The following is a 27,571-nucleotide window of genomic DNA, read 5'->3' on the forward strand; positions in this document are numbered from 1 at the left end:
GTTGAATGACAAATTGTCAGTGCTGAATGTTGAAAGCGTTAAATAACACTAACCAAACAGACCAACTTCTACTATTTTTGTTTTAACAGGGCTATTAATGTGTGCTGTGTGCAGTGTTTGGTACTTTGTCATCCAGCACGTTTTGTGTAATGAATTTTGATGTTCTTCTGTTGTACTTTGCCTATTAGGTGTACTATTTTGCGTTGGTGGTCGTGGTGGATCTGGTGACCCATTTCGTAGCATTGAATGCTACTCGATAAATAAGAACAGCTGGTTTTTTGGCCCGGAAATGAACAGTAGGAGGAGGCATGTGGGTGTAATCTCTGTGGGAGGTTGGTAAAAAGAAATCTCTGTTTTAAGATCACTCTGTACTTTTTTGGAGTTAATGACTCAGCCATTCCATCAACTCAAAATTATAGCCTTTGTATACAAAATAGTCCAGAATATTATTTGGTTTCTTGTGATAAAAATATATATAATTATTTCTGTTCTCCAATCAAGTGGTTGTTTGCTCTGAGTTGCTGGCCAGTGATAAGTCTCTCTAGTACTAATAATATGACTGATAGCATGATTCTAGCCATGGTAATTATTGCTGGATTCAGTACTAGGAAATATTTAAGATGGAAATTTGCTACCTTCTGAAGCTACGTTTGGATCCAAGAACTGGAGCATCATCCAGTTCCTGAGATTTCTTACTTTCCCTTGATTCTTAGATTGTGTGATGCATTGTAGGCCTTACACTGTATCAGTAGTGGAATATAGTATAGTAGTTAAAAATGTGAAACTAATTAAACTGGTGTGGCATAGAGCTCAGAATTGGGAAGACAGATCTTGCCTGTGCTTGATGTCACACTAGGTGGTTATAGGCAATACTTTAAAAGAGTTATACTAGTTTGTCTGATCAGAAAATTCTATATATTTCAGGTAAAGTTTATGCAGTGGGTGGACATGATGGAAATGAACATCTGGGTAGCATGGAAATGTTTGATCCTCTCACAAATAAATGGATGATGAAAGCCTCAATGAATACCAAAAGGTAGGAAAACCTGGGATGAACCTTCCCTGACAAAAAAAATAGATTCATGTGGAACACACAATACTATTTGAGGTATACCTCAGATATGCTGTACATAGAACAAGTAAGTAGTCATTGCCTGCAGGCTCACAGTGCAACACAGAAGGTGAATAGTAGAAATTTCAAATAGGAGATGAGGACATTAAATGAAAAAGAGACGTGGGGAAGAAAAAGATAAGTGAGAAGAAGACTGAAAATTGTCTCATGGTTATCGTAAGGGGTAATTATAGGTAGACTGGCTTATGAAGGCATTGGAAATCCTCAATACAAGCGATGAAAGTGGGACTGGCTTCTGAGAGTTTGGGGTAGACCGATAATGCCAAAATAGACTGAATTGGTGGGGTACCAGAAGGGAAATTAAAACTGGATGTAACCCTGTTCAGACCTTCAAAGAACATATGGGGGAGTAAAGTGTGGAGGGGACAGGAGGTAATCGCTGTCAGCTCCATCCCTGACCTTCTAATATGCAGGGGAAATGCCTGAAAGGGGATCTTCCCACATTTAGATGAATGTGCAAATGCTGTTTTTCATAGTGCACAATCAGGTTTCTTGATCTCAGGGTGGATTCTTTGCCCATTGAAGTGAATACCTTCAGACCTTTTAGCTTAATGCAAGAAGAGGCAGGGACAGAGCTGAAGAGGCAGGGAAACGAGTGATGGCACTGCGTTTGCCGTACTTTATTCCCCCATGTGTTGTCTGAATGCCAGAATAGTGCTTTTGTGAAAATTGGCCCTTGCTAACCATTTAACAACACAGAGTTTATGACACAGACATAGTTCATAAACCTGTTAATCCTTTATGTTGGTTTTTGAATATTGAATATTATTAATTGGTAATTACAGTGTTTGAAAAAATAAATAAAATTGACTGAATTCCGAAACCTTCAAATGCTCTAGTCCAAAATGTGTTCCTTAATAGTTTCATTTGCAATGGTTCATATCTTTAGGAGCCATTTCAAACATTATTTACTGCTAGCAATTACTGCTTAAGGTGTTTTTGAACAAAAGAAGCTTCAAATTGTGGTTTGCATTTGGGGTTTTATTAACCTTGGTATTGAAAAATTGCCAAGATGAGCTAGCGCTAATTATATCTGGTAACAGTTTGCCAGTTTGTTGTAAGATAATGTAGTTGGATAACTAATGGCATGATTTTCTTAGGAGAGGCATTGCTCTAGCTTCTCTTGGAGGCCCCATTTATGCCATTGGAGGACTGGATGATAATACTTGCTTCAGTGATGTGGAGAGATATGACATTGAATCTGATCAGTGGAATGGTGTAGCACCTATGAATACACCCCGGGGAGGAGTTGGCTCTGTGGCTCTTGTGGTAAGCAGCTCTGTTCCTTGATCAATGTTACAATATGGTACAGTTATGTGGAGGTCCAAATCTTGCAAATGGTCTTCACTACCTTTGTTTCAGGTGCCACATTTGTAGCAGTGTGTGTTAAGCGATGAAGTAAAAGAATGAACAGAAGAAATGGACAGAGAAATGAAATATGGAAGGAAGATAATTATTTAACCAAAGATACAAAATAAAACTTTGCAGGGTTAAAATAGAACTTACATTGCTGCAATGTCAGAAATGTCTGTGAAAAGGAAAGGTCTTTGCCTGGTGTCATAAAAGACAGTAAACTATTTTTAATCTCTGTTGTTGTGCTGTGTCTTAATATGGTTATATAACTCTGTGGAACTTCATTAGTCTCTTTATTAAGTGCTGTTTGTCTTGATTTTTAGATGCATCCCTCTGACTGAAATTATTGGTTTTTTCATGTTAAGTGTTGCTATGTAGAATGCTATTAATGTGGATCTTGTGGTTTTAAATTTGTTTTATCATTTTTGTATGTCATCCAGAAGATAATAGTTTATTATGTGATTGAAAAATAGAGAGAATAAATATCTTTGCTAAACTGAATTACATAAATATGGATTCATACAAGTACAGTTCAAATTTGGTGAATATGAAATAAGCAACAAAGCTTCCACAGGCAATCTGATTGACTAATGTCAAATTTCCTGACTAATGTTCTTTTTGATCTTTCTTCTTTTCAGAACTACGTATATGCTGTTGGTGGAAACGATGGTGTAGCCTCTCTCTCCAGTGTGGAGAAATATGATCCTCATCTAGATAAATGGATAGAAGTGAAAGAAATGGGTCAGCGAAGAGCTGGCAATGGGGTTAGTGAGCTCCATGGCTGCTTATACGTAGTAGGTGAGTAATACCTAGATGTTTATCCATGTGGATCAATATATCTTCCTGTAGCTCTGCTGTAAATATTTAAGACAACCACATCAAATTGTTATGCCTGGTATTAAGTGTATTAGTTGCAGGCTGTAGACAATTATTGATGATGAAGCTGTTTTTTCAAGCTAACAGAGAATCATTAGGTACAAACCTAGACCTCTCTACTTACTAACCTTGATGTGCGTTCTTACAGATTCTGTGAGCAATGGATTAGCATTAACTTTTTATGCTTTCTGGGGTTTTAGTTCACAAAGTTTAGTTTAATCCATTGTGTCTTTGTGCCATTTGAATAACTGAGTCACTGTATGCATCCTATAGCTTTGCTCTACAGCTTATGTTAAAATTACTACATAGTCTGAGAAAAGATTTCATGTGTCTCCTATATCTACATGCTTTTATGCAGGTGGCTTTGATGACAATTCTCCACTTAGCTCTGTCGAACGATTTGACCCTCGCACTAACAAATGGGAATATGTAGCAGAGCTTACAACTCCTAGGGGTGGAGTTGGCATAGCAACATTAATGGGCAAAATTTTTGCTGTTGGAGGTCACAATGGAAACGCTTACCTGAATACAGTGGAAGCCTTTGATCCAGTGATGAACAGGTACCTTCGACTTTTGCTCTTACAAAGTTAGGTTCTTTATGTTGGATCGGTACATAGTGCACTGACAATAGCATAAGGATGTTCTTTTTTTTTTTTTTAACAATAATTTTTATTCAAATTTTCATAAAACATAGAAAACAAAATCATAAAACATTCAAAGACAAAAAACAAAACAAAAATGATTAAACAAAAAAAAATAAAATGTTGACTTCCCATTTGTCACATATCAAATCAGTTATAGGTCTACAATATATAACAATCCTGTCTCTTAAATCATATTATAAAATCACTTTTCTCCAGTAGTTATCTTAATTAATCATCAAATCTCATAAACATTACTTTATTCTTTCCACAAAAAGTCAAAGAGAGGTTTCAATTCTTTAAGAAATATATCTATCAATTTTTCTCCAAATAAACATGTCAATTAATCCATCTCGTTAATAATTATAATAATCTTATTGTCATAACCATAGTCCAAATAAACATTTCGATTAATCCATCTCATCAGAATCTGTTAGGTCCAATAATTTCAATAGCCATTATTCCATTATCCCTATTAGTTCCATCTTCCATCTTCAATAGTCCTGTTAAGTCCAGTAATTTCAGTGTCCAATCTTCCATTATCAGTATTCCATAATAATCTTGCTGTCGTAGCCATAGTCATATAATAAGAGTCTGATGGGAATTTCCTCTATCCCAAATATTTTCTTGCCATCCATTCTGAATAAGTTGCTGAAATACTGTTGTAAAGTCATATCTGTGTTCTTCTTTTTTACAAAATGCACTGGCTCATCTCTTAAGAGTTTTTCCATTGTCACATGGCTGCAGTTAATTCCATAGATTTTCACTATATCAAACTCCATCATATCATTCCAGTCCAGAAGATTATCCAAGCCATTGATAACTTTATCTCTAATATCTTCATTAATTTCTTCAGAGATAACGTTAAATTCCAAACAGTAGATTTTATTTCTAATATCCATAAACTCCAGATCTTTTTCCAATTCCACATTTGTTCCAATCTCCAGGGCTTGTATCTTCCCTTTATTTTTTCTTTTCTCATCTCTGATCTCATTCTCCTCTCTCACAGGATCCCCTATTTCTTTAAGCTCCTGCGTCATTTTGCTCAGTTCAATTTTCAGCTCCTTACTACCCTGTCGCAGGGTTTGTTTCGTTATCTCAATCTCATCCATTATTTTCTGAAACATAATTACTTCCAGATTCTCAGCCACTTTCTTGATTGCCATTTTTAAAACCACGAAAACAAAGCAAAACAAAAATAAAGAAGAACCACTTCTTATTTCAGCAACAATTGGGTTAATATTCCAGGCTTGATGACATCACAGTATAAACAGAGCAACCTGCCTTATCTGTCTATGTTCAAGAATGCAAAACAAATTTAGTTCCCAGCATCAAAACAGTTAGTGGCGTCGTGAAGAAGCAGATTCGTCAAAATAAAATAGACCAAAAAGAGAATAGTCCCAGACAATATAATATTCCTCGGAATAGAAATCAGGAATAGAAATCCCTCTTCTGTTTATTATCTTTAGAATGCACTTCCAGGACAGCTTTTTGCGACAGAAACAGAGATAAGCTGTTAATTTCGTGAATAACAGAGAAGAGCTATATCTCACCCAGAAGTTGTCCAAAGCCGATCAATCTGACAAATCTCCTTTGGCTGCAACAATTTAAACCAAGTAAAAAAAATAATAGAAAGAAGGGTGCTTGCCTGTTAGTCCGTTCTCTCTTTAAAGAAAAGATAAACGTATCGCTTAAGCAGATAGAGCTTGTTAGGAAGTCCGTCCGGCATTGTTGGCTGGACCTTATCTCATAAATTAATGAAATCCAGTCCTCCCAACAAAAACAGGCTTTTGAGGTTGATCTCTACGTTTCTCCCTGCCCGGGAGAAATTTCATCAGTCAAAAAAAAAATGTTCTGACTGATTTATATCTGAATAAGCTTCTTTTGAGGCGGGAGCCCGTCCCAAAAGCAGGCACAAGCGAAGTCACCCTTCCCGGAAGTCACAATAGCATAAGGATGTTCTGAGGTATTACAAAACCTAACTTCTCAGGGATAATTTGGGCCCCCTTTCTGAGCTTTTAGTTTCCTTAAAAAAAAAAAAAAAGTAGCCCTTACAGGGATATATAAGTAAAAGTTACAAATGTGCAGGCAGGATTCTGCTCAGTACAAAGTTAAACTGCTTCTAGCATTCTAAACAACTTGCAAAGGCTGACTGTCAGTTGGGCACTTGGCATTTTTATGTAAATATTTTTTAATATTTTAACTGTGCATGTCTACTTAGAAGTCCCATTGAGTTCAGTGAGGCTTACTTTCGGGTAAAGATTGCAGGTCTTAATCAATGACATCTTTGCTGAAATTAGAACCCCAATACCTCAAGGACCACTTTTTTCCATATGAACTTACCTGGACCTTGAGATCAATATCTGAGGCTTTTTTGCTGTGTTTAGAGGGTGGCAATGAGAGAACTGGCCTTTTCTCTGGTGGCCCACTGGAATACTGTCCCTGGGGAGGTTTGCTTGACATCAACTTTTGTCATCTGGCGTCAAGCAAATAATTTTTTATTCTTCTGGACATTTGAACAGCACTAAAAGGTTTGGCTTTTGGACATTTTTTCCCTGGTGCTCATCCTTAAATGGGCAGGGTGGTTCCTTCCCACCCTTGGGTGATTTTTGTGAATTAACACTAGGAGTATATTTTAATGTATTTATTTTAATGGATTTTCATTGAATATTTTGCCTCTTGTCCATTTAAATTGCTTTTGGACTTTTTATGGCAATGTAAAGCAATACTTGAATTGAAAAAGATTAGGCTAGGTTTTCTGATTTTGATTTGACTTTGTATTCCCTTCTGTGTATCTGTAATATACTCCAAATTCTGGCTATAGATTTGTATCCCACCCTGTTTCATGGACTCAGGCCAGGTAATAGTGTGCTGATTTAAAAGTAGTGTAAAATATGAGGTGTGTTGATGTTAAATCCTCATTTTGCTCTTCTGCACCAGCCACAAAGCAATTCTTAGACTCTGTAGCGAAGGGAAGAGGATTCTTTCAGACAGAACCTATTGTGATAGAAGTGTAGGAATTAGAAAGGCAGAAATTGTGATTGTGTGATCTGATTTGGGGAGAAAAGGTGGAGGTGGAAATGGAAGAAAAAAAATACCCAGATGTGAGGATGAATATGCAAGGATTCCAAGGCTGTGCAGTTCATTGATTAGAGGAGGCTGAATAAAGAAGTTCCTATCTTTTAAGTGTAGATGTGGGAGTCAACACATTTATCATAAATATCTGAACAGTTATTTATACATGAAACTTGCTTTCTCCAAGAGTGAGCTAAAGAACTCCTTCATTGTTCTTAGGCAGATATAGGCAGTTTTGAAAATCTTGTAAAATACATTGGGCCTTTGAATTATCCCTGTCTGGGTGCATGGGAAGCTAAATGCTCTCCTCGACCTGTTCTTGCTATTTAAATGTGAGTGACCACCATCCATTTCTTTAGCAAAGCTTTCTTCATGCATTGCATTAGAACCCATAAATGGTTACCGAAGTAAAGTAGAAGCAATTTTCAAAATTGAATGTGTGTAAGAGATTCTGCTGTGCCTTGTTTGCTATGCAGGAGGTGTGTCTACCTTACATGCTGCACTTTTTTCACTTTAAACTATTGAAGCGTTGCTGACCTTTCTTGTTTTGCATTTCTCTTTCATTCTTTTTAGGTGGGAGCTTGTGGGTTCCGTGTCTCACTGCAGAGCTGGGGCTGGTGTAGCAGTATGTGCTTGCCTTGGCAGCCAAATTCGTGATGTGGGTCAAGGGTCCAGCAATGTGGTGGATTGCATGTAAATGTGAAGCCTTTTGTGAAATGTCATAAGAATTGCAGCCATTGCGCGAAGACATTTTGAATGTTTAAACCAGTGTGTGTAGATATTCAAAACATTTTGTATTAGAATTTGGCTGTGTTCATACATAGTGCTAAACCATGGTTAAGCACTGTGTGAATGAATTGGAACAAGCCTGAGTGAAGCCTTGGACCTGAATGCTTTCCCCTCCTCTTTCCGTGTTTAGTTTCACTTTTCCCGAATCTCATTTTATGTCATCAGTCCAGAGATCCTGATTTATCTCAAGCCCTGGTTAAACAAGCCAGCTTCCTAATCTATATTTTGAAGTTGTCTTGAAACTGACCAGAGTTTGTGATAAACCGTGATCCTTGGGCTGGACAACCTGGACAAGCTGAGATGCAGGGAAGTGAAAAGTAAGTACTGGTGAAGTCCTCCTGGGCATGAGGAAGGGGAGGAGTTGAGCATTCAAGTCCAAGTCTTTGCTAGCGCTTATTCTTGCTCATGAATGTAGCACTAAACCTTGGTTTTGTATTGCATGCGAATGCAGCCTTAGAGTGTTCTGGCAGCTTTTGAAGCTTATCTGAAGCAACAAAGTAAAAATTTAAGAAGCCCTCAACAGTTGTTTAGAATAGGAGAGGAGAACTTGTGGTCTTCCAGGCTACTAGAGAAACTATTACCTGTACTTTTCAAACCCCTGGGATTTTTCTCAGATCTGTCCTCCAAAATGCTTATACTTCTACATATAAAACAATGGTCTAAATATCCTCTAAGACTTGCATCCATTCTGTTTTTGAAAAAAAAGGTTGTCTTTCTGTGTTCTGCTGTAACACTATGCAAACACAAATAAGCCCTATGGACTCCAGCCTCCTGAAAAGAGTGAAATAGGACAATGCCTTGAACATCACTTGAGAGATTTCATTGATGGACAGAAGCACCAACTATTAAGTGTGTGAATATCTTGGTTTTCAGAAAATGAAGTTGATGTCAGTTTGTTTGCTCAGGCAACGCAGCTGAATTGGTATGAAACAGAATCGCTACCTTCTGCTTCCTTGTAAAACAAAGTGTTCAATAGAAACAAGGATTGTGGACTCTGGTTTTCACAGGAAAAATAATTGGGTGTCGGTGATGTCAGAACCTGGTGAAATTGGAAGCCTTGCTTTTGAACTGTCTTATCTCATCCGAATAGCTACAGAGATTTTTGAGTGCATTGCTTTGCTGTTTATCCTCCATGAATCATCTCTCTCTTTTTCTTGAGGTTATTGGCTTGTACTGCAGTTGCCAAACTTTGCATCTGCATCCTGGACTACAGATTTTTTCATGTGACTTTTCCATATGTGCATTCAGGACATGCATAACTTGAAAATAAGTCAAGTTTGGGACAATTGTTTAGCAAATCACTTGGAAGCTGGTCATCTGAGAGATGTGTGGCTCACCCTGAAATGACATTTCTGGTTAGTTTACAAAGCCAGATAATTATTTGGGGTAGCTTTGTTTTGTTGATTATGTTTGTGTAGTATCACTTTACATTCAAAACAATCATTGGAAGTCATTCCCAAAGAAGTTATCCCACTTGGGGTCCAATACTGCAATGTCACTGCGGGATAGAGGAACCTTTACGGAATCCTTGTCAGATGCTGGGTTTGGCCTTGTGTATGTATCTGAAGAGATCCAGGTGAAAGATTTGCTATAGCATGAAGTTGTGGTAATAGGCTGGCACCCTACATTTCACTACATGAGTCCAAGAGCCTCAGAAAAGGAGCTGTACATAAGGAAGAGTTTTGTACTCTTAACTCAGAGCTGTTCATTTGCATTCCTTCCCCTCGTAACTGTTGGGAGGACTAATGTTTTTGAATGGACCAAGCCTTTCTTTGATGGTTTAAGTGTGTCTTGTTCTATGGTTAACTTAGAGGACAGCATGATTGTTCATGAATGATACATGTTAAATACTTCTGTTTTGCAGTTTGAGGGAAAGATGGAATTGGATGTGTGCAGATTAGTTGAAAGTTTCCTTAATATGCAGTCCTTTCTTTCTTTAAAAACGGTTTCACCTCTTTTTGATGTAACAGGTCCTTTTTTCTTCCTCTCTCCCCCCACCCCAAGCCCTCCAATTCTTCGTCAGAACTGTTCTGGGTTGCTTTTATTCTGGTTACCTACTACTCAGCCCATGGAGCTCTGTGTGTGAGGCTGCATGCAGAGCTGTATTTTAAAAACAAGCAGGCTAAACCTGAAGTGGCAACAGCTCTCAAGGCAAGAAGCAGAACACACATTTTCTCATAAAGGAAATTGAGCGTTTTGGCGTTGTGTGTGTGATTTGGGAGCTGCCTCAACACAATTACGGAAGAAAATGTAATTTCTCATCTCATAAGATGTTGATAATGACTGGGGAAAATGTACATGGCCAAAGCTTAATGCCCAAACCTTTTAGGGTGAGTGGAATTGGTTTAGGGCACAGTATGGGCATAAGAATACTGTTTCTTGGAGAAACAATTATGTAATGATTCTCTGTATGTAGTTCTATCACAAAGCATACAAATTGCTGCTTTACTATTGGCACTGCCACTTCTAAAACTTGTTTATGTGTTAGTCAGTGGTATCCAGTGGACAAAATGCAGAATGAAGTGGTATGTCGTGTTGTATGGAAATCTTGTAATAAAGTGATTTTATTTCATGGCTTGTGCATTTATTTCTCACTTAGGTGGAATGTCAGTGCAAAAAAATAGAAAGAGGATGCTTGTTAGGACTTCAGATTTAAACGGTTAGATAAGCCTGAAAGCCCAATCACTAATCAGTGGTCTTATGAAGAATCTACACTGTAAATAAGGAAAAACTATTGCTTTTCTGAGGTTGGTGTTGGAAAACCGTCCTCCTTAAGATGTCAAATTTTATTTCTTAAAAGAGTTAAGGGCTATCTGTTGTCAGAGTAATTACTTTAGATGTATAATCTAAAATACTTTTTTATATCCTACTAGACTCTTTCTGAGACCCCAGAAGGACAATGCAACAGGCCATCATCACATATCTTTAGAAACATGAAACAGGGAAGACTGTAATAAGATTTCCTAGTGCCAAATGCTTTTTAAAATGCAGCCATGTTCCTGCTAAAGGTTTCCTCCTTCTACTAGCTGCATTTTCATGTCACTGTAAGTCATAAACCATGACTTACAGTGAGTGAGCAGGGTGATTGTGTGTGCTGCTGAATTGCTCCCATGTCACTCCTTTTCATTGAGGCGGGAACAACATTTCCAGTCCAAATAAGAAACAAACCAATCTTAAGTGAGAAACAAATGAGCACTGGTTTGCATGTCACACTAAGCCAAGACTCATGGTTTGTTGCTCCCATGTCAACAAAAAGAATGAAATGGAAGTGAGTCAGCAGCATGCACTAGCACAGTGCTCATTCATGGTGAGCCATGGTGTGTTTACTTAAAGCATTTTTATCCTACTCTCTAGCCAAAAAGGCTCCATGAGTGGCTTGGGAATGTTGATGATGATAGTCCCTGCCCTTATGAAATCTAAAAGACATGACATAAAAGGGACTGGGAGGAAGGAGAGGGGGAAAAGAAAAACCAGGCATGATTTCTTAGAGATTTTGGAATGTCCAGCTTGAATTGAAAGATTTCCAGGAAAGGAGGCACCAAAATTGCTGCTACTTTAGCAGAGCTTTTAGACAGACCTTGAATCACTCTCTCTCTCCTGTAGCCTGATGGAATGGCAGCTAAAGATGACAGTGACACGCAAGTGTAGCCAAGTGTGTTCTTGGGGTAGATGTTTATGGTCTAGTGTGTGTGTAATACAGCCTTTTAGACTAGAGTTGGGGAATTTGTGATCTTCCAGATATTTCTGGACTACAGTTCCCTTTATCTTATTACCACTGGGTATGCTGACTGGCCCTGATGGGAGCTGGAGTCCAGCAATGTCTGGAGGACCAGTTTTGCAAGCTCATCTTGGACTAATTTCATAGTTCATGTCTAGCAAGCTGCACTAAGCATGTTTGTCCAGTAGAGGGGGAGAAAGAACCATAACTTGCCTTCCTCATCAGAGGAGACCAGCAACGTAGCTTATGGAAATTTGCTCTGAATCATCAAGGACTTGTAATGTGGGAGGTTGGTTTGAAAATCCCAGCTTCAGCCAACTTGAGAACTTGCTGGAGGCTATCCATTATCTCAGCCTTAATTAAAGAGTCCTGTGGCACCTTTAGAGACATGGATTTATTGGAGCATGAGCTGCTGTAAGCTTGGTGCTTGCAATGCATGGAGTAGCTTGGAACATTGGAAGGCCTCTAAGGTGCCACAGGACTCTTTGGCATTTTTGCTGCTGCAGAATGGGGCTAATTTTTGATAATTTAAAGCAGATGTAAGAAGGGCTGGAAAACAAGTCTGGTGTGCTTATGGGGAGGAGTTAGGAGCTTAAAATATTTCTCCAATTATGACTATAATAAATACTTATGTCACTGGGAACAAGAGGAATTATAAAGTACTGTATTGCATGGTAACAAAATGCATCTGTAGAGGGCTGCTTAAAAGCTGTTCAGACACAAACATTTTAATTGATGTGTCCATGTCAACGTTTTTGCAAATCGTAGTCCTTTATTAATTTTGTTCTAGTCGCCTTAGTTGCGCATGTATAACGTATCTGTGTTGCATTATTTCTTTTCTCTTTGAACTTGTAAAAGGTATTTAAATATAGATGTTTTCTTCCTCCTTGGCTTATAATAATAATAAATTTTATTTTTCAGCCGCCTATCTGTCCGGGTTAGGGACACTCTAGGCGATGAACAACAAGAATAAAAACAATACATATAGATCAACATAATCAAATTTTAAGCTAAAAAACCATTCATTAATTCAATTATAACATAAGTTAATCTGTCCCAATCTTGTAGGCCTGCCTGAACGGCCAGGTCTTCAAGGCTCGGCGATAGCTGGACAGGGAGGGAGCATGTCTGAGATCGAAAGGGAGAGAGTTCCAGAGGGTGGGGGCCACAACAGAGAATGCCCTCTCTCTGGTCCATACCAGCCTAGTTGTTCTCACCGGTGGGACCGAGAGAAAGTCTTGCGAGGCTGATCTCGTCAGGCGGCACAATCGGTGATTCTGGAGGCATTCCTTCAGATATACTGGGCCGAAACCGTATAGGGTTTTAAAGGTCAACACCAACACCTTGAATTGGGCCCGGTAGACAACTGGTAGCCAGTGAAGATCTAATAACACTGGGGTGATATGATCCCAGCGACGGCTATGCGTAATCAAGGGTGCCGCCACGTTCTGTACCAGCTGTAATTTCCGGACCGTTTTCAAGGGTAACCCCACGTAGAGCGCATTGCAGTAGTCTAAGCGAGAGGAGACCAGGGCATGTATCACCTGAGGGAGCAGGTGAACAGGAAGATAGGGACGCAGTCTCCATATCAGATGTAATTGATACCAAGCTGCCCGGCTCACTGCTGTAATCTGAGCCTCCATGGACAGCTGGGAGTCAAGTATGACCCCAAGACTGCGGACCTGGTCCTTCAGGGGTAAACTTACCCCATCAAGCATCAGGTCAGTAATTCCTAACTTCCTTTTATCTCCCACAAGTAATACCTCAGTCTTGTCGGGGTTCAGCTTCAGCCTATTCTCTCCCATCCATCCACTTACGGATTCTAGGCATTTGGACATGGTATTCACAGCCAACTCCGGTGAGGACTTAAAGGTGAGATAGAGCTGAGTGTCATCTGCGTACTGATGGCACTGCAACCCAAAACTCCTGATGATTGCTCCCAGCGGTTTCCCATAGATGTTGAATAGCATGGGAGAGAGGATGGAACCCTGTGGCACTCCACAATGAAGAGGCCAAGGGTCTGAAACCTCATCTCCCAATGCCACCTGTTGCTGCCTATCCGAGAGATAGAACGGAACCACTGCAAGACAGTGCCTCCTATTCCTAATCCCTCTAGGCGGTTTAAAAGGATACCGTGGTCAACGGTATCGAAAGCCGCTGAGAGGTCCAGGAGGACAAGGAAGGTGTATTCACCCCTATGTACCTGTACAAATTTCATTTTGCATTATATAGACAAAGCTGTAATGCTCTTGCAATGAGAAAGACCCTAATACTGAGGGGTTCAATATACTTTTATCTCTCTTTGCCAGAATAAGCAGGTTAGGGACAGTCATTGCATACTTCCTCTTTAATCTGGATCAGACATTTGGGAGAAATGAGGCTATTGGGACAACTTTTGATGCATTGTTAACTTTAAGCCTTTTTAATGCTTGTAAAGGGGCAGCCTTTTTAAAGCCAGGAGTATTCACACATGGCTAGAGGTGGTTAGTCATAATAAATTACATGCAGTATGGATTATGGATGGAAAAAGCAGGTAAGCTCTAGGGCCAATTGATGATGGAGGCTTTTTAATGCATCCCACGCAACGGTTGGCTATGTTCTTCCGCACTGCAGCTAAGCAAATGGCCCTGAAAACGAATATAAGTGTAGGAAGCAATGCAGTTGGAGCAGAGAGTGGGAGTGGTAGCAGTTTGTTTACTGCCTAATTAAAATAAGGGGCTGGAGCAACTCCTGTGAGGCAAGGTTACAACATTTGGGGGTTCTTAGTTTTGGGGGAGAAGGCAAGTAAGGACAGCGTGACAGAGGTGTATAAAATAATACATGGTGGGGAGAGAGTGCTGCAGATGTTCCATAGACTCCAACTCCCATCCGGCATGGCTAAAGGTCAGTGGTGATGGAGTATTGTCTCAACAACAGCTGAATGCCCACTGGTTCCTTGCTGTACATTAGTAGAGGTAGAACCTACCTTTAGCCCAAATGTGTGTGTTTAGGGGACAAACGTTTTATTGTGTCGTTGTTGTGACCCAACTTTGATCAGACTACAAATCCATTAGTGGTTTCTGACCCTCTACTTGAAGATCACTAGTCTGGGAGCATCTGAGACTGGTTTTGGCACAGAAACAGCCTTGGTCGCCCTATATGATGACCTTTGTCAGGAGAGAGGCAGGGGGAGTGCGACTCTGTTGATTCTCCTTGATCTCTCAGCGGCTTTCGATACCATTGACCATGGTATCCTTCTGGGCAGACTGGCTGAGTTGGGAGTGGGAGGTACTGCATTGCGGTGGTTCTGCTCCTACTTGGCAGGTCGCCTCCAGGTGGTGGTGCTTGGGGAACATTGCTCAGCACCCTGGACTCTCCAGTATGGGGTTCCTCAGGGGTCAGTTCTGTCTCCCATGCTGTTCAACATCTACATGAAACCGTTGGGTGCGGTCAGCCGGAGCTTTGGAGTGTGTTGCCATCAGTATGCTGATGACACGGAGCTCTGTTTCTCCTTTTCATCTTCAGGTGAGGCGGGCCTGGCTGCGACAATGGACTGGATGAGGGCTAATAAACTGAGGCTCAATCCAGACAAGACTGAGATGCTGCTAGTAGGTGGTTCTTCTGACCGGATGGTGGATGTCCAATCTGTCCTGGATGGGGTTGCACTCCCCCTGAAGGAGCAGGTTTGTAGCTTAGGGGTTCTCCTAGAACCATCTCTGTCACTTGAGGCTCAGGTAGCCTCGGTGGCACAGAGTGCCTTCTACCAACTTCGGTTGGTGGCCCAACTACGTCCCTATCTGAACAGGGATAACCTGGCTTCAGTTGTCCATGCTCAGGTAACCTCCAAGTTAGATTACTGCAATACACTCTATGTGGGGCTGCCTTTGAAGGCTGTTCGGAAACTGCAGTGGCCAGATTGGTAACAGGGACCATACGGTCCGAACATATAAAACCAATTTTGGCCTGCTTGCATTGGCTGCCTGTATGTTTCCGAGCTTGATTCTAGGTGCTGGTTTTGACCTATAAAGCCTTACATGGCTTGAGACCACAATACCTGATGGAACGCCCCTCCCGATACAAACCCACGTGTACACTACGTTCAAGATCAAAGGCCCTCCTCCGGGTGCCTACTCGGAGGGAAGCTGGGAGTCTGGCAACAAGGGAGAGGGCCTTCTCAGTGGTGACCCCCAAATTATGGAATGATCTCCCTGACGAGATGCACCTGGCACCAACACTGTTATCTTTTCGGCACCAGGTCAAGACTCTCCTCTTTTCCCAGACATTTTAGCATGTGTTTTAAATTGTTTTTAAAATATGTGCTTTTAAATTTGTATATTTGTTTTAATGTTTTTAGTTACTGTAAACCGCCCAGAGAGCTTCGGCTATGGGGCGTTTATAAGTACAATAAATAAATAAATAAAATTAAGAACGTATAGGACTATTAGTGCGTGCCAATTGGGAACCCTCCATAGATAATATTTCTAAAGGGTCATATAAAATATTAAAATGGGTCCTAAAATTGGGGCAGAAGTGCCCTGAGCAGAGCAGCAAATAACGGAGAGCTTGCCCTGTGCCCTTTTCATAGGCATTGCTGGGGAAAAGCCTGGGAGTAGGAGGGTCTGTTACACTGCAATGTTTTGCAATCCTGCACAAGCCATGCAACTTGGTAATACTGCAAAGCTATAGGGCTACCTGGGGTGGGGGGATCAACTGGGACTGTTTGACCCAGGCCTCCACAAAGCAAGCCCCCCCCATCTCCGTTTCTAGGAGCTTTGTAAATGTCAAGGAGGGCTCAAAGCAGGCATCAGTACCAGTGCACCACCACTAGGCAGTTGAACCCTGATAGGTGCCCAAGGATGCTGGGTGTTAATGCTGGCCCTGAAGCCCAGCCAGATAGCAAACAGAAGTTCAGGTCAGCTACCATTCATAGCTGGGGGGAAGGTGCAAGCTGTGCAGGTCTTCCTTGAATCATTTCAGGATAACTATATTGTTGGAATTATAGCAATGCAGCCTTTGAAACAATACAGAATTCTTCTGCTTGAAAATTGAGATGCTGGAGAGTTCTGTTCAGTGCAAAAGCTTGCTACCCTGCCATAAAATGTTATCACTGGTGGCTCATTTTTGGACACCAATATAGGAACTACTTTTGTTTACAGCTTAACAAAATCTCAAGACCAATTTTGTTGTTTCATTTAATATTTATTTTATTACCCCACATGAATTTAACAAATCAATCTGGAAATACCACCAATATACAGGGCAGAAAACGTTATTTACAAGTGGGAGAGACAACACCCCATAACAAATTTAAATGTAGAGATTATTTTTATAATGAAACCAAAGAGGGAAAAGGGGAGGGCAGGTGGGGGAAGAGAAATTGCCCTTAAAAAATAATATTGTCATCAATCTAACTTTCAGTCCACATCTCCAGTGTCAATGGAACTTGCAAATTATTAAATAATGGTATCATAGACATATAGAACATTGACAATTTAAATACATTAATTATAATTCTAAATAAATATCACTGGGGAAAGGAGACTGCTTTGAGTGTACAGCTCCATTGACCTGTGTTTAAAATGGCAAAACATTCATTTCTTGCTCCTTAGAGAGGCTGGGCTCCAGGCCCTGGTTGAAATCAATGGAAGGCCCATCAGCATTAAGGGTACCACAGTCTAGAAAGGGAATGAAATATTTTCTCTAATTCATTTGATCACTCTTTCTAAAAACATCCAGAGGATATAAGCTTCCTAAGTGTGATTCCCCACAGACCAACTGCTTCTTTTCAGTTGCATGTAAAATAAAAAAGAAATTGCAGAACATGCCACTAGCAGGCTGTTCTAGTTATATAATTAATCTTCCATGAAAATTAAGAGGGAAGCTTTGCTCCCATTTGGTCTTTCAAATAAGACAGCCTGGACCAAATCACATTGGAATATTTTTGCTCGTTGATTGGTTGGTTGAAGGAGAAGGGGGGAAAGCTTGTTCTTTGCTCTTAAATTAGGATGTTGCTCATTTTTGCATCACCCCACAATCAATAATATAAAAGCAGCAGCATAAATGATTTAAACAGGTTTCTTCTAGATGCAGAGGGCAGGAGATGAAGTGGAACCAATTATCACTACCCCTTAGATAAAGTGCTCAACAAGCAGGTTAAAAGATGGGTCCCTTGACAACCAGGGAGTCTTAAGCTCAGGGTGTGTTTTAGCAGAGCAAAAGCAGCAACAAGGCTAACAGCAGCAGTGACTGATCCAGTTGCCATTTGGGGGGAGGAAGGAAGGAAGAGAAAGCCAGGCCTGGTTGCAAGAAAATGAGTTTAGTGTTTGCCTGCTTCTCAGCCAGACCTAAGAGCTTACTATGCTAAGACCCCTGGGAGCAACCTTCCTTTTCTCCCATGCTGGCACTGCATGTCCTTTACCAGGAAAGGGCACCACCAAACCAAGTGCATATAAAGCCCAATAGCTTGATTTGCTTTCCTCTCTTCCTGAAAGATATGTCTGCATCAATTTTGCATTCAACATTATTATTTCTGACTGGAACATGCACATGTAAGGAGCTAGGCATTCAGAGGCTCCGGGGTTTGGGGTTGCTGGGTACAGACCCAAGAGAAATGGCAAGCTTGAAGGGCTGCTTATCCCTTCTCCAGCTGCATCAAGAAAGCAGTGTGCAACAGAAGTTCAAATTGTACCCTCCATGGATTATTTTGCAGCAGTTTGGTGGAAGAGAATCCTGGCTGTCTGCCACAAGTCTAGTTCAACCCTAAGTAACAATCTTAAAAACTGGTGTGAAAATATGGAACTTGCTCCCCATGGAGAAAGTGGCTTATCCCTGAAACTAAGGCTTCAACTTTCCTCAAGGCAGTCCACGAGATGCTTCTTCATGCTGCACCTTTGCAGGGAAGCATTCTAAAAGACTTAAAAGAGATCAGGAGTACACCCTGCTAACATTTTTGGAAACACAGGAGCTATGAGCTTTATTGACAGTTTAGCAAACCCTACAAATACACAACAGATCCTTCCAAACAGGAATACTGCTTCAATGCTGCACAGGACATAGATCTATTATTATATGGGACAAACATATAAGAATGACTGACTCTTGATACTTTTAACATTGGGAGTCAGCTGAAAAAGAAAAGGTAACATCACAGTCAAGCACGGTTTATTTGGAAGATATTTCCACTGGTCTGTCAAAGTCAAGTGATGATAGAAGCAAATGGAAAAGTTAAGGCACAAATTGGGAGGAGGGCAGGAAAATGGATCTTTAATAGGTTATAGACTAAACAGAGGGCAGGAAATAGGTACAGCAAGGAGGTGCTGCAGTCCTGGAGCCCCTCTCTTCAATCGGGATTTTCTATAAAGAAACTTGCTGGCAAGTCGAAGGCAAACACCATCAACTTCTTTGAAGGAGGCTAGGGATTCAAACTTGGCAGCTCCAATAAGATTGCTATTGAGAAAATGGACATCTTTCAAAAGGAGAGGATTATGCCAAATCTTATGGGCAGGAGTATTGCTTGCCAGCGCAAATGGAAGTTGTATATCAACAACCACATGCCAAAAACAAAAAATAAAACTGAACTGAACCAGCCAGTTGAGAGAAGGGGACATGAGATAGTGTTATAAAGTTCTTCCCATTTTAAAGATCCAAAATGGAAAATCATCTACAGCCAGCATGAGCTTGACTGCCCAACTCCTCCTGTTATACAGCTAGGAATTTCTCACAGATTGCTCTCTGTGAAAAGAGCTCCCTCCCACAACCCTTAGCTGTGCTCGCCGTGCAAGGCCAAGACCAATCCCTCTGCTGAAATGTTTTGCTGAGTGGAGTGTGTCCACTGTGTGGACTAGGGGAAAACTGAAAGAACCGCATTTTTAAAAGTCCTGAAGGCAAGCAATTCCAGTTCAATTTGTTAGTGCAGTATTGCTCAACTAAATGGTGGGGTGAGCCAGCCCACAAACCCCACCTTGCCAACCCATGGGGTAGGGGGTAAACGTCACCTACACTGTGCATTCTCTGCTCACAGCAGCTTCTGAGAGCGCAGTCCCAGCTTTCCTGTTTCCTTTATGAGATTATCAATGCCCTCTGCGCATGCACAATATTACTAAACAAAAAACAAAAAAAAGAGCTGGGAATGGTACACGGTTGCCACCACAGGCAGTAAGGAAAAGGGGTAAGGGAAGAGGTAGGGGCAGGGAAGGCAGCTAGAGAAGCTTGATAGGCCTCATCCGGGCCACAAGCCACCCAAGGAAAAAGGTAGTAGTGCAATGAATAGCTACGGCTGGCAAGCAGAGAGAGAGGAAGAAAATAGCTTTACCATTTTGTATCTAAAAGGTGGAGTCATGCTGTTGGAGAGCTTCTCTTCCATGAGGCTCTGCCCATTCCACCTCCAGGAACAAGAATACATGCTACAAATTGCATTTGTGGTTTACACTTTTTTTTTTTAAAGGCAAATCTGAAGCCTATGCTGGGCCCATGGACATCATTGTTTGAGACATTGCAGAAAATTCTTTGGGAGGCGGTTTTCCTTCTCACCGGCACTTCTTCATGTGTGTTGATTGTTATTTTTTGTCCTGCTGGTTATTCATTTAAAGAAATGTTTATAGACCATTGACACATTGAACCATGACGGGAAAAAGAAAAAGAAAATAAAATAAAAAGAGAACATTGCACTTTGTCCTTTGAAAGAAAGGCATCCTCCACTTTGAGGCCTCTTCCCCACTTCTTATCTTCCAGGTGGCCTATTGGCACCTTAGCAAAACAGTCCTTGGAAATTTTCCAGTGGCGCCAGATCCCTTCCACCAGGCTTCATTCTACCTTGTTCCAGGTGCTTTTTTTTTTTGTATCCGACAAGTCAGCCAGCAAGGCTGTTTCTGAGGCTTTCAAAGTGCAAAAGGTCCAAGGCAAGATTCTTGCCTTGAAGCACCAGTTAAGGCGTATTTGGTTGCAGTCTCAGCCACTGCAAACCCTGGCGGGTGTACTGTACCAGTTCTATCATACTGCTGTTCAATGAGAGCGAGCCGGCGGCAGCATTGAGCTCAGAAAAAAACTCTGAAAGAGAGAAAGATGGAGACAAAACAAATCTAGCGTCATATTTCCCTTATGAGATTGTCAACGCCCTCTGCGCATGCAAAGCATCATGAAACCTTGCACAGCGGAGGTATGGAAAATATTTGATGGAAAGGTAAGAGGCCTTGTTTAAGCCACCGAAATGATTAGTTTAAAATACCTCACTCTTAAGACCTTGGCATAGGTATAGATTTCCCATGGCTGCTTATGGCAAGAGCCACATGCCTGCTTCAATTCTGCAGCAGTGCTGGAAAAAACAACACATCTTTGGTGTTGGGAACAGAATTTGGCTTCATGGGAATCCCAGCTTCTATTTTATTTTATTACATTTATATCCCGCCCTTTCTCCCAGAAAGAGTTCAGCCCTTTGATTCCTAAAGTAAGTTCCTAGCCCCTATGGAGATGAATGTGTGCTTGAATGTTTGTGGCTTATGCCTGGAGAATCTCTGAAGATAAAAGGGGTGGCTGAAAAGGATTTGGGGGTCGGGCTTCAGTGCCCTGTAGAACTCCTTGCTTCACAATATTACTCAAAGCAGCAAAACACATTGTGCAAAATCTGTGAAATCATGTTAATATGGTTAATTTGATTATTAGGCTACTGAATTCAGCTTTTCTTGGAAAGTTATTTGGGTTTCCTTGGTACATGATTCTGATTCTTTTTCTCTTCCCTGATTTTTTTTAAAGCATGGAGAAATCAGTATCCTGCCTCTTATGAATATGGTTAAGGGGAACGAAGGGTGATTATAACCCCCTCCCCGATAAATATTACTGACTTCCAGGTTCCCACCAAGAGTAAGTGACTTAAACAGTATTGCAGATATTCTGATCCCCAAGATGAAATGAAAGTTGTCATCCGAGACAAGCAGACCCTCAAGATGTGATTTCACTGGGGGGCGGGGGTGTTAACATGTTAACCACTAGATAATTCTACCCAACTTGACTTCTACTGACTCTTTGCTAAGTGACAACTTAAAATTAATCTGCTTTGCTGATTTAATGACTACCACATTTCTCTGTACATCTCTCACAATGAAGGCATGTACTTTGATCAGTGCTAGATCCATCTAACAGCTAGGTTAAAGAGAGAGAGAGGAAATAGCTACTCTTTTTTTGCCTCAGCAGCTATTAATGCAACCTGAAATCTGGTTTGTACCTAGCAGAGACTAATTTAATTGAATTTATTTAACACCTCCTGCACTACCACCTAAGACTGGTACATATGGCAGACGTCTGAGCTTCAGCATCGTCCCAGCTTCTCCTCCTCCCCCACCTCAGCCCCAACCCTGTAGCTTTGTTAAATATCCTGCCTGATATGAAGAAGCGTTCTGGGGAACTCAGAAGCTTGCTCATTACTTTAATATATTTATTAGAATTGAATAAAATATTTTCTAGTGAACCTTATTACTTATGCCTTTTGCGAAGCTCCATGAGGCTCCAATGCAGATAGGTGGAGCCCATCTTCTGAGCTGGGGTTTCCCTATTCCTATAGCATTGTGAACAAATCCTTACCTGTGAGGAGGCCCCTGTTCATAACAGTGTATGTAACCGCCGGTAGGGAACCAATGGATAGCAAGCAAAAGGTGAACAGAGCTGGGTAGACAGTCACTTATTCTCGATTCATTTCAGTTAATCTGCTGAGTAAATGGCTGCATGGCTATAAATTCCTTACTTTCCTTTTAAATTGTTGAGGTTGGGTTTTTTAAAGAAGTTATTTTTGAATTTGTATTTAAAATAAATGCCAAATCAACTCAAAGCAGACAAACAGCTTTATACCATAAATGTTTTGCTTTGATAGTGATGCAGTAACTGCTTGCCAACCAAGACCTGAGTTAGGGCTGGCATGTTCCATGGCAAGAATGTTCACCATGGGTACACAAACATCTGCAACAGCGGCGCATCTTAAAAAGTGAAAGCAAAGGCATGTATTTGTAAATATGCCATGAGCATACACTCAGGTTCTTTGACCAACCATTGTTCCTCATATGTGTTCAACAGGGTTTCCTTGCAGGTTTACAAACTTGTGCCACTGAGCTTATTTATGGGGTCCTCCAAAACTGTCTTGCCATATATAATATGCAAAATTAACCTCAAGGGAAAGCAAAAGCTTCAGGACGTTGCATGCACTACATCAGCTGGAACTCACGGAAACAAATCCTTACTCTTATTCTTCCTGGCCAAAACATCAGCTTGTTCCCAGAGATCATAGGCATAGAGAATATAAGAAGTGATGTTGACGAAGGAAGAGGTGATGGTTGGGATAAAATGAGGAACGTTGACTGAGGAGCCAATGCTGCCGCTTCCACAGCTGCTGGCGCTGGAGCCTGTCTGGGAGCTCACAGAGCTGGCTGGAGAGGGCATTGGGGAAAGAGGAGACGGTGTCCCTGTGCTCCTGAAGGATAAAACACAACATTGTCACATTATACAGCCACAAGAGTGGCATGGATTTTTCACATTCCGCAATGTTAACTTGAAAATACCCCCCATGCCATTCTGATGCTTCCCCAAAGCTCATTTCAAAATAAAACCTTACAAAACCTATAGTTCTGAACTCAGAAATGCTTGCTTAACAACCATCTAAATTTTCATGGCAATACATGAAACAGTCAGAGAGAATTGAGAGTTCAAAGTGTAAAAAGAGAGAGAAAAACCAGACGCCTTTTGGACTTTTTTCTGCCAGAGTTCTCCTGATCTGTTGAAATTAATTAAAAATCAGCCATGTTCACAGGGTACCTGTAATCCTATTACTGACCTTGCCCCATACTGACCGTCATCTTCTGCAGTTTAAAAGTTAAAAAAAACCTAGCTGATTTTTAATTAATTTAAGAAATTTAGCATTGAAGTCAATGATAAGCCTGGGCATGCTCAGTAAGAACAGTCAGTGTTCTAAAGCCAGACTCACAGCTGCTTGGCTTGGCTAATCAGGGGGCCACACCCATGCCAGACCTTTATTTCACTTGAGACAGTTATGGCTTCCCCCAAAGAATCCTGGGAATAATAGTTTGTGAAGGGTGCTGACAGGAGACTCCTATTCCTGACAGGGCTCCAGTGGCCAGAGTGATTTAACAGTCAGCCACTCTGATTGAAGCTCTGTGAGGGGAACAGGGCCTTTCCTAGCAACTCTCAGCACCCTTCAGTAACTACACTTCCTGGGATTCTTTGGGAGAAGCCATGACTGTCTAAAGTGAAATAAAGGTCTAGTGTGGATGTGGCCAGTGACAGCTTTGGTTTAAATTTGGGTGGGAGATGACATGTGCCTGTTGTAGATTAAAAAGGTGGAGGAAACCCTGAAAAAGAATGATACTGTTCACAATGTTTTCCTTCTGGAAAGGAAACAGACTTTCCCCATGCCCACCCACCCAATCCCCTCCCTCCTCTTCCCGCCCCCCTCCTCCCCTCCCTGCCCCTTCCCTAGGTTGGTTTCACCTATCCTAAGCATGATTGCACAGGAGTAAATCCCACTGAACTCAAAAAGCATGCAAATGATCAAACCTGTCCTCCCCCCCCCCTCCAATCCCCTCCTTCCCCCTCCCCCTCCTCCATGGTCAGTTTTACCTATCCTAAGCATGATTGCACAGGAGTAAATCCCACTGAACTCAACAAGCATGCAAATGATCAAACCTGCCCTCCCCTCCTATCTCCTCCCTCGTGCCCTTCCCTCACCCCTCCTTCCCCATCCCCTTCCAATCCCTCCCCTTCTTCCCCCTCCTTCTCCTCCCCCATGGTCAGTTGATTGCAGGGGAGTAAACCCTACTGAACTCAATAAGCATGCAAATGAACAATCCATTCCCGGCAAGCTTGCACAGGATCCCATTTCTTAACTCTCGGATTAAAAAGCAGTACATTCTTAAATCGCAAGGTTGTTTGTCTATTAGTGAATATACTCTTAGCAAAATCAGGTGATGGGTTTCAGTATCTTTGGGGTGGGATTGAGAAAATGAAAAATGGAAATGGACTGCCTTCAAGTCAATTCCAACTAATGGCGACCCTATGAATGGGGTTTTCATGGTAAACAGTATTCAGAGGTGGTTTTACCGTTACTTTCCTCTGAGGCTGAGAGGCAGTGACTGGCCCAAGGTCACCCAGTGAGCTTCATGGCTGTGTGGGGATTCGAACCCTGGTCTCCCAGATCATAGTCCAACACCTTAACCACTACACCACACTGGCTGAGACTGGTTTACCTATCAATCTCTCTTTCCAGGGAACTCCAGGAATTGTAGCTCTGTGAGGGAACAGGGGTCTTCTTATAACTCTTGGCACCTTTCATAAACTAACAGTACCCAGGATTCTTTGGGGGAAGCCACAGCTGTTTAAATAGTATGATTCTGGTTTACATGCATACAGCAGATGGGGCCATAGAAGATTGTGGTGGCTAACTCCAGTAGGAGGGAGTCTGCTAAAAAGTGGACACTCCATTTAATGGGAGTCAGTGTTGTGGCTGTTAAAATTACAAATCACAAGACTAAAACTGCACCTCACATATCACCCCTAACTGTTTAGACAGGTCAACATGAGGGAGAGTGCATTTGCTTAAGGCTATCCAGTGAACTTTATGGCTGAGGCAAGTCTACCTGTTCCATCACACTTAACACAGAGAGAAATCAAACTCCACTGAGGAGACTGGCAGAGCAATCTTGTTGTACATGTCTATTCAGAAGCAAGTCCCATTCAGTTCAGCGGAGCATCCTTCTATTAAGTGGGCACAGGACTGGAGCCTAAGAGTAGAGTTTTGAGCTTCAGGAGAAAAACCCAACAGAAATTCCCGATTCACCCTCTTGACAGTGATTACTAAACTACCTTTTAAACTTCCCACGTAGGTACAGCCTGAGACTTACATTTTTTTAAAAAAGCTTCAATCTTTGTAACAAGAAAGGGATTATGTATATTCAATATTACCTGGCGACACACGGAGAAGGTGCTTGTGTAATTCTAGAAGAACTCTGAAACAAGGAATGAAATTCTAGTGAGTTCCTCAAGACCAATTCCAGCATCAGAACTACATCTTACAAGATGCCATGTACAAAAATGGATAAAAACCACTACATATCCTTCCATAGACCCAAGTCTACAGCCTTCTTCAACCTGAACCCAAGAGAGCTAAAAGATGGAGGCAGGGGTGGGCACATAAGTATTACCCCCAATGAGCAGGAAGGTCTGGAGAGGGTTCCAAGGAGTGTTTGGGTGAAGGTGCTTAAAAGCCACCTTCTTTGATCGGGAATGATGAGAGTGCAGGGATCCCGACTGCAGAGCAGCTTTTAAGCAGAACATGCTTAGAAGCTTGCTTCAGATCTTCACACTCAACACAAGATGGTTGGGGGTGGGGATGGAGCACGTATTCTAGGGGACATTGGTGTGCAATGCTTGTGTGCGTGCCCTATGCCCCCCCCCACTTTTAGATCTTGCTTGCTCAGTGTTTGAAAAGGCCTTGTATCATGTGGGAAAGAGGAGATAAAAAGTGTGGCACAATGACATCATCAAGCACCTAAAGCATTCACATCATATGATTTCTGCCTCTTCCATGAGAATAGCCAGGTTCAGGTGTGATAATCACAGCCTGAGGCTGTCTGACTGAAACAAGTATTACGCCTACGGATTCCCATCTCCACTCTTTCACTGGCCTCAGTGAAAATCTTTTGGGGGTTGTTAAACTACAGTTTCCTGTTATGTCTGAACTGGGTAACTGGTCTAGCAAACCCAGATCTAATTGTAGCTTACAATCTTGGTTTGTAATCAGAGCTTAAACTATATTTTTCACATAATGGGAATCTGTGGTTCAACAAAACCTAGAAGTCTTGCATTAAGACATGTGAGGGGAGAGAGGACAGAATGGAATGAAGAAGCGTGCAGGCACAACACTTGCTCTCAGTCTGATAAATCTTTGGACTCTGAGTGTTACTTCTGAACTAGAACTAACAGCCTGTTCTGACAATATGCCCACTGGCCAGCTCACCACAGGTATGCTCATGTTAGCAATCTACCTTGTGAGTCATGAAGATCACTGCTATCCTTTTTTTTGGGGGGGGGAGAAAAAAAGAAAACACAATTTCACAGAAAATAAGGAGCTGTGATGTTGCATGAGGCTGCCGCTCCTTTGACTTAGCACAACTTATCCACAACATATTGTTGGATCTGACCCAAAGGTTAATGTCCCAACATTGTTGGTTTTTTAATTTTAAATACAATTCTGAACTTGTGTTAGAACCAACTCCAATTCTCTGTTAACGTTTGATACCCAATGTTTCCATTCTCTACCTTGAAGTGTTCATTAAGGGTCCGGGAATACTTTATTGCTGTGTCCTTTTTGTAGCGAAACATTGCCATGTACAGAATGGCTTGGCAGCGCATGCTGTGGAAACAAAATGAACGTGGAATATGTGAAGCTGCCTTATACCAAGTCAGACTTTTGGTCCATCTAAGCTCACTACTGTCTCTACACTGACTGGCAGCATCTCACCAACGTAGAAAGAGACATCTCCTGCCCTTGAGATACTTTTAACCAGAGATGCTGGGGTCTGGATCCAAGCCCTGCAAAACACAGGCTCTGCCACTCAGCTGAAGCCAGACTGGATTCAAAGCATATGCTCAGTTTGTCTGTGTGTGTTTGTGTATACACACAGATTTTATATCATGCTTCTCCGAATGGGCTTTGCATACCGTTTCTCAACAATTGTTTACATCAATCCTACACGGTAGGCCGTGTTTATTATTGCTACCAATTAATTTTAAAAAATCTAAGTTCTTTCAAGAACATACGATACCGGAGACAAAAAGTATGATATGCTAACATCAGTACAGTTGTACTGTACAGGGGGGAGGGGCGGGACAGAAAAGGGACTTTCCTAAAGCTACCCAATTCATGGCTGTGCTGAGCTTTTTCAATTAATATTTTATTTTCAATTAATATACTTGAGAAAAAAACTTGCTTCTCAAACTAGAATGCTTGAAAAC

General features: G+C 41.4%; 2 protein-coding genes across 10 annotated transcripts in view; one reads left to right on the forward strand and one right to left on the reverse strand.

Moving 5' to 3' along the window:
- Positions 1–10,438, forward strand: part of KLHL8 (kelch like family member 8) — a 29,265-nt gene extending 18,827 nt beyond the window's left edge. For all 4 annotated transcript variants that reach the window (XM_061583075.1, XM_061583076.1, XM_061583078.1 and 1 more), the window contains 6 exons: positions 189–332; positions 925–1,036; positions 2,233–2,401; positions 3,124–3,283; positions 3,720–3,921; positions 7,651–10,438. In XM_061583075.1, coding sequence (XP_061439059.1) covers positions 189–332; positions 925–1,036; positions 2,233–2,401; positions 3,124–3,283; positions 3,720–3,921; positions 7,651–7,774 — 911 coding nt within the window. In that variant the 3' untranslated portion in view covers positions 7,775–10,438. The remainder of the gene's footprint in view (positions 1–188; positions 333–924; positions 1,037–2,232; positions 2,402–3,123; positions 3,284–3,719; positions 3,922–7,650) is intronic.
- Positions 10,439–16,753: 6,315 nt separating this feature from the next.
- The window catches only part of AFF1 (ALF transcription elongation factor 1), a 193,800-nt gene continuing 182,982 nt past the window's right edge, over positions 16,754–27,571 (reverse strand). For 5 of the 6 annotated variants that reach the window (XM_061583084.1, XM_061583085.1, XM_061583083.1 and 2 more), the window contains 4 exons: positions 26,876–26,969; positions 25,520–25,563; positions 22,786–23,015; positions 16,754–20,608 (listed from right to left, as the gene is read on the reverse strand). In XM_061583084.1, the coding sequence (XP_061439068.1) occupies positions 20,487–20,608; positions 22,786–23,015; positions 25,520–25,563; positions 26,876–26,969 (490 nt within the window). In that variant the 3' untranslated portion in view covers positions 16,754–20,486. Of the gene's footprint in view, positions 20,609–22,769; positions 23,016–25,519; positions 25,564–26,875; positions 26,970–27,571 lie in introns of all 6 variants that reach the window. The other variant, XM_061583086.1, reaches the window with a different exon arrangement.

This window comes from Rhineura floridana, chromosome 9, assembly GCF_030035675.1.
Source record: "Rhineura floridana isolate rRhiFlo1 chromosome 9, rRhiFlo1.hap2, whole genome shotgun sequence".
Taxonomy (NCBI): domain Eukaryota; kingdom Metazoa; phylum Chordata; class Lepidosauria; order Squamata; family Rhineuridae; genus Rhineura; species Rhineura floridana.